General features: G+C 47.8%; 3 protein-coding genes across 3 annotated transcripts; 1 reads left to right on the forward strand and 2 right to left on the reverse strand.

Annotated features, from left to right (window-relative positions):
* The first annotated feature begins 86 nt into the window (after positions 1-86).
* F4822DRAFT_170944 (DUF947-domain-containing protein) lies at positions 87-1293 on the forward strand. The gene is made up of 2 exons (XM_051453283.1): positions 87-313; positions 377-1293. Exons 1-2 carry the CDS (start codon positions 143-145, stop codon positions 1151-1153), a joined length of 948 nt encoding a protein of 315 aa, XP_051316815.1. The 5' UTR covers positions 87-142; the 3' UTR covers positions 1154-1293.
* F4822DRAFT_170953 (ABC1-domain-containing protein) lies at positions 1293-4408 on the reverse strand. The gene has a single exon (XM_051453285.1). The coding sequence runs from the start codon at positions 3746-3748 to the stop codon at positions 1433-1435; it is 2316 nt and encodes a 771-aa protein (XP_051316816.1). The 5' UTR covers positions 3749-4408; the 3' UTR covers positions 1293-1432.
* A 968-nt stretch (positions 4409-5376) lies between these two features.
* On the reverse strand, positions 5377-7769 carry F4822DRAFT_170951 (uncharacterized protein). Its single transcript, XM_051453284.1, has 4 exons — positions 7305-7769; positions 7085-7248; positions 6654-7030; positions 5377-6602 (listed from the first exon to the last, which is right to left on the reverse strand). Exons 1-4 carry the CDS (start codon positions 7586-7588, stop codon positions 5445-5447), a joined length of 1983 nt encoding a protein of 660 aa, XP_051316817.1. The 5' UTR covers positions 7589-7769; the 3' UTR covers positions 5377-5444.
* Positions 7770-11074: the final 3305 nt, after the last annotated feature.

Here is an 11074-nt window from a genome sequence, read left to right on the forward strand (position 1 = left end):
AAGGGTCCACCCCACCAAAACCTTATCGATAACGAGTTCAATCTTATCGCTGCCTCTTTTTTTATGATAAGTCAAGTCGGATTGATGTACTGTACTTAGTACTTCCAAACAATAACATTTACCAATTTCATCACAAGCAAAGATGGAACAAATAAAAGGGAACAAGCGTAAAACACTACAATCTAACCTCCAACGACGGGTACGAGCTAGAAGGGAGGAACCAGAAGAAGTCTTCAGTGAAGAATCTCAAGGAGAGGAGAGTAGCGAGGGTGAAGATGGAACCGAAGAGGACCAAGAACAAGATGATGATGAGGTACGTGGCCAGGAATATTTAAAAACGACAATATGTTCCCCATAATACTAACTATCACCGCAGTCTGGTTCCCAATCCGACGACAGCGACAACGAAGAAGCCGATGACCCAACAACCACCGTATCACAAATATCCTTCGGCGCCCTAGCCAAAGCCCAAGCCTCACTCCCCAGCACAAGACGAGGCAAGAATCGCAAAAACCAAGACGACGCCAACTCCGACGACGACGAAGACAGCGACCAGAACGACAGACACAAAAGTGCATCCGATTCAAAATCCAAACCTAAACCCTCCCGATCAAGCAAACACGCTCCTACAGAACAATCCAGCAAACGCCCCGTAACCCGCAGACGCGAAGTCATCGCCGTACAAAACAAGCCCGTACCACGGGACCCACGCTTCTCCTCCGCGATCTCAACCCGCGCCCCCGCGCCCGGCGACGACGAACGCGCGCGTCGGGCCTATAGTTTCCTAGACGAGTACCGGACCTCCGAAATCGCTCGCCTCCGCGAAGCCGCACGGAAAGAAAAGAATCCCTCCTCCAAAGAAGAATTAAAACGCGCCCTCGCATCCATGGAAAGCAAGAAGGCCGCTCAGGACAAGAAGGATGAATCTCGTCGGTTATTGGAGGAGCATCGGAAGCGGGAGAAGGAGTTAGTGAAACAAGGTAAAAAACCGTTTTACTTGAAGAAGAGCGAGCAGAAGAAACAGTTATTGGTAGATCGGTTTGCGGGGATGAAGGGTAAGCAGGTGGATCGTGCGATTGAGAGGAGGAGGAAGAAACTTACGGCCAGGGAGAGGAGGGATATGCCGATGGCTAGGCGGGGGGCGGAGGTATGACTTGCACATGAAAACGAGAAGGAGAAAAGATGGTGGTGAAGGGAGTTTTACTATTCAATCCAGCGCATACTCCATCTATATGCCTCGAGCCGTACGGTTTAGCTATCTATTATGAAGTACGAACATCAATGATACCATTTTCCCGCTATTCCATCTATATCTCCTAGGTATCTATCTCCTTGATGATTATGATGCTCCGGTTCCCCAAATAGAATACTATGCATTCTCTTTATACAATACAACACAGAGGTGAGTTATAATCGTACATACATTATTATCCTACACAGCAACATCCGTCTTCCTCACCGCTCGCTCAAACAACTCGCGACACCGCACTCGACTTCCTAACTTCGCGCACAACAAAAACGCACCGGAAAGTTTGCGGTGCAGACTATACGTCTCCTCCGGCGGGGGACTTAGTCGTTCGCGTATCATAACGGGGATAAGGGCGCGAACGCGGTCTGTTATGGTCTGATCTCTGAAATCGTATACCTCAGGAGCAGAAGCAGAGAACGGTTCTGCTAGCGTTAGGATAGAGGCAATATGTGCATCAAGCATAGTCCGGCTCTCGTGGCCTGTCAGGTATCCCAGAGCCTCCGATAATTCCTTAATAGCACGACGGTCTGCACGCGAAGCCGCAGCTAATAGTCCAACGTATTGTGTTATGAAATGTTCGGGATACTCGCGAGACGCGCCGAAGTCGAGAAGTTCGAGCTTGTTCGTTCGGGAATTGTAGAGGAAATTCGTCCAGTTGGGGTCCGTCTGCATGAAGCGGAACTCAGTGATCTCACGGAGGCAGAGTCGTAGTATTTGGGTGCCGATCCAATCTTTCTGCTCTTGTGTAAAGGATTTGCTTCGTGTCACGCCTATGCCGCCCATGAATTCCATTGTTAACACGTGCTTCCCCGAGGCTTCGGTATAGATCTTGGGTACAACGAAGACGTCCGGCTCGTCGGCTAGGAGATCTCGGTATCGTCTCCCGCACTCGGCTTCGCGTTCGTAGTCGCATTCCCAGCCGAGTTCCGTTCGCGCGTTGTCGATTGTCTTGTTAAGGTATAAACCTTTGGGCAGCATCTTGGATGCGGTTAGAAGTATAGATAAGTTATCCAGGTCCGAATTAATTGAGTCGGCAACACCAGGGAATTGGATCTTAACAGCGACCTTCTCGCCCGTGGATTTGAGGGTGGCGCGGTGCACCTGGCCAATCGACGCAGCTGCTATCGGTTTGTCCTCAAACTCATCGAATAAATCTCTCCACTCAGGTCCCAGACTCGTTGTAAGTACCCGATCGCGCTGCCATGCAGGCATGTAATCCGCTCGGTCCTGGACTCGTTGAAGAACTTCTTGTATTGGCCCTGGTAACATTTTCGCATCTTGAAAACTCATCATCTGGCCTAATTTGAGCGCCGCACCCCTCATTCGCGAGAGCTTAGCAACCAGTCGTTCCATATTCCCAGCACTAAACAGCACCGAGCCCGAACCACCACCACCGAATCCTCTACTAAACCCTTCCGTAATAGCCCCGCCGAGCATCCCAGCAGCCAGCCCGCCATAATTCCACAATCGGCTCAGGCGCGTAGCTGGGACTCTAGACTCCCGAAGAGCATACGCTTGTCTAGGCTGTTCGTTACTAAACATTTCCGATGATTCGATCGCCGCAGTCGTCGGGTCTAGAGGGGTATCTTTTTCTGTTTCTGCGTTAGATAAGATTTCATCGACCATCTGAGTGTGTTCCTGCTCAGCTTTCCGGCTGGTAGGCTCCTCTTTAGTACGTGACTCAATCTTATCTACGGCAGCATGTGTCGCGCTCTCATTCGCGGCTGGAGTCCCTTGGTTCGTAGCGATCTCAGCAATAGGAGACGACGTCTGGGTTTCCCCCGAGTGGGGTCGAGCCTTGCCATGGCCGAAGTCTTTAAACCACCCGGGAGATGGGGGAGGGACTTTGGGTCGATTGGGTTGAAGGGCACCTTTTTGGCCCTCTAATATCTGCGAGCCCCGACTTGTGTGAAATATGTTGGGGTTGATATCTGGAGGGGCATCTTCGGCGGCCGTAGCGCTTGGAAATGCATTTGAATTTGCCACATGAGGCTGAGAAAATGAAGCTGGTTCGTCGGCGTGACGTTCCTCTGCTTCATTGGCCTTTTCCTTCAGCTTTGCTAATATTGCGCTTTGATCTGACTGGATCACCGATGAGTGTTGCGTAGGTGCTGCATCACTCGGCGAGCTGCGCTGAAAAAGGATCCCGTAAACATCTTGCTGCTTTGGAGGCGGTATCTCAACAGTCTTTCGTGAAACCGTCGGCGCAGAGTCGTTCGTGCTGGCTTCTATCCCTTCGGAGCTCGGAGTAACTAAGTCAGACTGGGCGTTCACTTCAACTGGTTGCTCATTATTACCAGCCGGGTATTGGTCGGTGCCAACAGGCTCCGGACGATGCGGAGCAACAGCAGACTGCTTCTCCCTCAAAGATCTCACAATACTTGAAGTCTGGCCATATCGATCAATTTGTCGAGCTCGAAGCTCAACATGCCTCGATGCGACAGACCGAGATGCTTTGACGACGGCGGCCAAATCGATAATGAAGTCCGCGAACCTCATAGGGACGGTTTATTGCACAAGGCAGATGGCTACCTCATTCCCTCATTATAACCTCGACATTCAATCTGCCCTGGTTTACTCGGCGTCCAGGTTGAGGATGAGATTCTCACGGTGAAGGGAAAGCTCAAAAAATTAAAGGTACATGTCGGAGGTACCAATGATTATGTCCGACTCATGCTAAGCTTACGCCACATTTTGTTGTGGCTGATGCACTATTCCGCTGTACATTTCCGCTTCGCCAAGAAGCCATATGCTTCATTGCATCATCACTTTTACAACTCCGGAGCAGATTCTAGTCGTGAAAAACTACACACTCGCGAGCTTACTATTGTGTCTAGTTTCGACTCCGAAAGCCGTCGGGCAAGGAAAGCTCATATGATCTGTGCATTCGATTACGGCTATGCTCTCCGTACGCCCAAAGCTTAGAAAGCTGCCGCTATTCTCGGAGTAGCGAGGATACTTCGCGCTCGGTTTTCGTATATATTATTGTTTCAAAGAGCGCCCGTACAAGATCATGAATTACATGATCTTGCTAGACCTGAATCCAAGGCTGTGAGATTTCGTCAGAGAAGGTCTCATCGCGGAACAAAAGCGCCTGGTGTGAAGGCTGTGATTACTATTTAGCGCCCGAGGCATCTCTTACCGGCCTGCCGGCTTAGAAATGAGGCGCGCTGAATACCTATGGAATCTCGCGCTCCCACTATCTTTACAATTAGCAACCTTTCCTGACGTCTCTCGGGTATCGGCATCGACGGTAATACATGATAATAGACAAAAGTCTTCTATCTTCATTCGAGACTTGTGGCTATAGATAGAAGGATTGATTCGTCTACGTCTGATCGTCTTTGCATTTCTGGTGTTCTCGATTCGTGATGTAACGTCCGTAGGTTGCCATCAGAACCCGTTTCACAAACCGCAGCTCAACTGCGCGGACTTTTTGTTTCGGATCGACGGCCAATACCTCCATCTCGGGACCGACACTTCATAGAATTTGGAAAAAAGCATTTACAGTATCATAGGGTTGATCGATAGAAGATGCGACAGATCACACATCAAAAATGTAAAGGATGTCAAGATATACGTGTTTTTTGTAGCTAGACCATCAATAATAGCCATTACCAACTCCACGCCACACAAACTCGCGGAGTATTTTGTATAGTCCACCACCATTTGCAGCCTTATCTTGTCGTCCAGTCATCAGGAAGTACAACCACCCTCCGCCAATCTACAGTATTCCAGCTAGTTCACACAGCACACAGGATAGTAGCCATAGGTATTCCCTACCCTTCCCACTGTGAAACCACCCAAAATTGAAAAAAGATGGGAGGCGACCCCCGTCTCTCTGATGGACGCCTGTATATGCATGATACTATATCCCTCCCGGCCACCTTGTCATGTAGAAAAAAAAGCAAAAGATCAAACGTCTTGGCCCTGTGTTTGTTTTGGTATCGTATCAACCACACAACGCCCTTCGGTAGAAGAATCGAATCAGAAGAGAAAAAAGAAAGAAATTGTACAAGAGAACGACGAAGTTCACCGCGCTTTTGTAGAGCAGAATAGATAACGTCGAAGGAAAGCTAAAGAGGGGATTTAGTCTCAAAAAAGAGACAGACATTCTAGTGGTACATAATCGTAGCATTCTTTTTGTCTATAACCTCGAAAGCAGATGTGCGATGTTTAATAAGCCTGCTAGATCTTATATCCAGTCAGACCTATACTCTGCAGCGCTACTAGAATTGCCGCGATTTCGGGATGGCACCCGCGATGGTGGGTCTTGTACCGGTGTGGTATTCGCTCTTCGGGGAACACCGAACCCAACCCCTCTGGGGCTTGGGGTCCTCGACTTTGTAGGACTATTCGGATCGTATACTAGCGGGCTTAGAGTACAATCTTTCTTCTGCTCTTCGGATTGGGCGGGCACTGGTGGGAGATTTTTCATTCTCGAGTCCCTCGAAGGGGCGGGACTCTGAGGTAGCGCGGAATACGTCGCGAGAGGACTTGGTCGGTACGTATTCGCCGGTTCGTCCTTTTGAGGACACTCTAGATCGTAGACTCTTTCGGCTTCGGTGGAGACCTTGGGATTCATTGGGCCTATATCTGCAACGTTCGAAATGCGTAGACCTATTTGAACTGTTGCGGATGAAGCCATCGATGAATCTCGCCTATGGCGGCTCCAAGGGGGTCGAATTGAGGGAGGTGGTTTGAGAGTATCATTTGGGTCACCAAATGGGAAGCTAGGAGGAGCTAAGTTTGCTTGGGTGTTAGGGTTGTAAGCAGTGGGAGGTAATAATGCAACCGAGGCTGTGTTGCCTTGGTTTTTGCTGGGGAAGAGAGTGTAGGAGGCCGATGGTTTTCGGTTGTGAGTAATGGCCGAAGGAGTAGGAGGAACTTGGATTGGCTCTGGAATTCGTGGAATATCCGCTGCCTCAAAAACAGCATTAGATCTGAGGGGATCTGGACTGCGTGGGCTAAGTTGTAAAGAAGCCCTATAGTATGGGCTTTCTCCACGCTCCATGTCGTTACCCTTTTCGTCCACAAGGTTCTCTTGGCTTTCTGTTTTTGCGATGGATTGGGGTCCCGGTACAGGCTGGAGCATGCCGTTGAAGTCCATACCGTTTATTCCCCCAGCTCGAGTCTGGCGCTTCATCTTCTGACGTTCGTATTTGGCTAGCTTGTTTTTCGGCCCAATCGTACCAATGGTATTGGATCGAAGGAATAGGTGAAGACCACCCGTTGTAAGCCCCGTTAAGTTGGCCACGACAGTCGAGATCATAGATAATGTCAGGCCGGAATTGCCATCATCGCTAAAGGAGGTCGAAACCGTTAGGTACACAAAGAATGGTACAATCAATGCCTGGCCAAGGTTAGTAAGGATATATTTTTAAATGAAATGGACACAGCATACGTTAGTTATAACGGCCAAGACAAGGTAGTACACCATTCTTGATGCGCTGACTCGTTCAGAATTTTCGATCATCGACGAGCGGGTTAACTTCCGGAAGATAACGACGCTGCAGATCGTTAAAATGACAGCGATTGTGACCAATATGACGAAACCGCCTTTTGCCCATCTTGCTACAAACCAAAAAAGAGACGCAAAACAGAAATTCGGAGGCTGGACGAAAAGCCCAACCAAGCCAGTGCCCACAAGGAGGATCTTAACAATCACGAGGCAGATCACTACATTCCATTTCCCCCTTGGAGGAAACGGCTCGCTTCTAGTAGCTCGGTAGAAGACTTCTAATCCGAAAACCAATTGTATGTAAGGAACGATGAAAATTGCTATAGCGTTATTAGTACACCATTCATCGATAGTTCAATCACATCGCTACGTACCCGGCCACATGAATTGGGATATCAGGGAGCATTGTGGGATGAATAGGCCATCCAGGCCGAATGATTGACAGACAGCAAATATGATGCCTTGGATCGTAATGCTCAATGATAAAATGAACGGATACGTTTCTGGTCCTCCGAAAAGACATCGGAAGACACTGGTTCTGATGATAATCGTAAGCATACCACGCATTCATTTACTTACAGCTTCACAACTCACCTCGTATTATTTTCCAAATTTGATCGTTTTGTTGCCACATAGCAATCGTAAAAGATACCAGCAGCTGCCGCAAAGGCTGATACCGTATTGAAAGCAGCGAGGATTATCGTCGACGTTCGTATCGACCTTGCGGCGAGGAATTTGAACTGATTGATCACCCCAAATGTCGAATTGCTATTATAAGCAGCTTGTGAGATCCCACTTGCACCCAACCAACTTGAATTTTTTTGCCAGTTGTCGCCCAGATTACTGAAGCCGTGGAAATTATCCATACTGCCCGACATTGCAAGCCCAGGTTCGATTAGTATCAGGCGAGGGCTTCGGGCCTAAGTGTCGCCTGTCGTCGTAATTCAACTCATCTAACTAAGAAATCTTGGCGAAGTTTGCGCTCGACAATACAATGAAACGTTCGTTTGCGAGTGGGAGGAAGAGACGACGGGCAAGAAAGAAAACATGGAGAGTATTATGCCACACACAAGATGAGCCAGCTCGTAAACTAGGAAAAAGAAATTCCTGAACCAGCAGTCATCAGGTCAAGCCTGAACGAATCGAAAAAAACGAAGTGAAGAGAAAGTAGTGGCTACGGACAAGCGTAAGCCGGTGAAGTGAAGAACGTGCACCTGGCCGCAAGTCTCCTCCTGAGGAGATGGCAAAAATTCAAGAAGGATGCATGAGAGAAGTCGATAATAAGAGACAAGCCTCCTCGAGAATTGTTCCGAGGGTAGGAGTCCAGGGTGTCCAGCGCGGGCCAGATAGCTCCGGGTTCGAGCCAAAGGCTGGTTTTGCGGGTTGGTCAAGGGGTGACATCGTCCAAGCTGAGAACCAAGAGGCCTTGGGATTGGTTAGAACTCATCGATGGTGGTTAGAACCCACACTGGTGAATCTTCTACGAGCCATGTCGAATCACTCGAAATGAACAGTCCAAGTACATTTCGGACGAGATTGTATGAATCGGTAGGGGTCCAAGTACACGGAAGATACCAATTGAAGCTAGGTTGATCCGTTTCCTCGCTGCTACAGTACCTATGGGCTTCCAGATTAGGGCCGATGGAGGCGTGGAAGGCGTGGCAGGCAGCGGGCGGGAGCTAAGACGATATCGTCAGAAAGCATTGAATGGGCGAAGTAGATGAGGCAAAGGTGGAACAAGTAGTGGTTTCGTCGTCCCTTGTCGTCTCGCTAACTTATCGCAATTAAGGTTGGGGCTCAAGCCACTTACGCCCCTTTTGGGAATATTTGGTGTGAATTGAGCCCAATGGGGATTAGTCTGGAGTTACCGCGGTCAGGGATCAAACCTCCCGAACGCAGGCTCTAACAATCCCCTGTAGATTTCTTCTTTACCACTGTATCTTCTCTTTTTTATCAATTCTCTACCAAATCGAAGGATTTCAATACGATGTTGCAGATAATTCTTCAAGTTCGCGATATCCGCTAAAGACACTTTGTCCCCTATTATTTCGATTTTTCACATATCCGAATGTGACAACCTTTAAGTACGCGCGGCCGGATGTTTCCGTGCTGTTTCTAAACATGATAAGTAAGCTATATCTAGTGGATATTAGGGAGAATAACTTTCGAGATGAAAATGGACTCGAAAAGGTGTTACAGATCTCCTGCGTTCAACACCTCATAATACAAATAGAGAGAATGTAAGATCCGCGATTAGTCGAGAGAAGGACATGACGATTCATCTTCGTAGTTTCTGCTTGGCTAACCTCATCGTACCGTAAATAGATTGTGCATGTTTCCTGTTCTTTCTTGGCATTTCATAAGTCTAAACTCATCTATTTGAGTCTTGATGAATTTGGATGGTGTGATATTGTCTGGCTTAATAGTCGATCATAATGGTGACATCTAGATTCAACCAAAATTAACGTGCTTGGTACCTCATGTTCCCCAGAAGCTGGCTAGAATCTGAGGCAGAATTCGTAAGAGATGGTGAGCTTGGACTACGGAGGCGATGGGGAACCCCTTGTGCGAATCGCTGCGGGTATGATACTAACGAACGGCTGCCGCGTGGAGTTCTGCCGGTAACCTTTCGGACGAATAAACTTGAGTTGAAAAATCAACGAGAAAACTTCTAGATGATTATTGATAAGCTAAAGAAGCCGAAGTCGAATCGGGATTCGTGAAGCTGATTAGTTGGCGTCTCGCTCATGTCCCAAGATAAGAATATGGCCCACCACGAAGTCCAATACTTAGAAACTTCACTAACATCAGTGAAACAGAGTTCTTCTTGTTTGGTTTCATTGAATATATCATTGATATAGTCACGATGCATATCCGCTTGGCCTGCATGGTGCAGTCGACCCGGGCTCACGCATGAATCCATATCATCAAGTCAAGGTACCTACCTAGTAGGCATGCAACTTGTTTCCTGATGACTTGGTATCGGAGGCGATGCATATGAGGATTGGTAAAAAAAAAAGGAAGGCATTCATACCCCTATCGCAAGGTGGCTGAATCGGGCAGCCCATAGGCCAAGTTTTCGAGACTGCATTCGGTTGATGGGAACGATATCAATCCGAAATGACCAGTACCGAAGGTAAGGCGCCATGCTTACTCGTGGGAATTGCGGGGGATAAGACTATTATCTTCATTGGACTAGGCTGAATAGCCCATGTACCAATTCTTCAGTGACGCATAATCGAGTTGTATTGGGGGGGAGGGATCTAAACCCTTTGTCTAGCCCCTGAGGTTACCGAACGACGGGTATGCTAGTAATAGGATGGCTGGTGTGGACGAAAGGATGCTGGTGATAAAGAATCTTGGAAATCATAGGCTAGGAGGGTTAGTTTCCGTGTTTTATCCTCTGTCAAGTCTTCGTCAGCTCGCCGTGTAGGCTATGATCTTGCTAGGCAGGTGAATAAGACAAAGGGGCCTCGGATTTCGATATCCTTATGATATAACGGTGAATAAACTTCATGAACCTTTAGAATGTGTGCTTAAATTGGGAAGTTTAACAATTCAGATGTTGGAGTGTCAGAGTGTTAGTCTTGAGCTTTAAAATTGGGGACTTTTATTTGTTTGAGTTAGACTTTTGTGGAGGATCCAATTACATAAGCAGAAATCACCTTATGTATTACATAATACGGGAAATAAAGTTAGTTAGATTTTACCTGCTGTGGGCTTCTGCGTTGAATTGTTTCCCTCAACAATCAGAAAGACCACACAACCTACTATTGCACCAACGACAACACTTAACATCTAAGTCAATCATCACCACACTGCCTGCCTTTTCGCTCAAGCTCTGTATCTTTATTTTTCTAGTGGAAATACTTCGTAGTCTTGAAATGATGAATTTGATTATTGCTTTTATTATGGTGGTGGGGGCATCCTTCCACGGAACTGCGACCGACACCGCCAACACACAATCGACGTCGCATTTGACACTGTCGGGGATATCAATGTTCTACGGATGACTTGTTTTCCCCGACGACGACCCTCACCCATAGAATGAGCAATAAGTAACCCGATATCGCAAATATTCCTCTTTGCTCGAAAATTATGTCGAATAATTGCCATGACCCTCTACAAAATTCCCCTCACCTTCGGGTACCGTTCCGCCAGTTCCTCGAGCTCAATCAATCATCTCCCTTCCAACGATATTTCAAACACATACGGATTGCAGTATGGAAGGCATGCCTGTCTAGATGAAGGTAAATACATACCTCCTATTCGGCATGTCCGGACGCTTTCGGATGGTGTGCGATGCAGATAATCTCGGTCTTTGGTCCCGTAACCATCACCTAGTGGAACGAGCGCCATCTGCT

Source organism: Hypoxylon trugodes (genome assembly GCF_022578975.1).
Source record: "Hypoxylon trugodes strain CBS 135444 unplaced genomic scaffold F4822scaffold_3, whole genome shotgun sequence".
Lineage (NCBI taxonomy): Eukaryota > Fungi > Ascomycota > Sordariomycetes > Xylariales > Hypoxylaceae > Hypoxylon > Hypoxylon trugodes.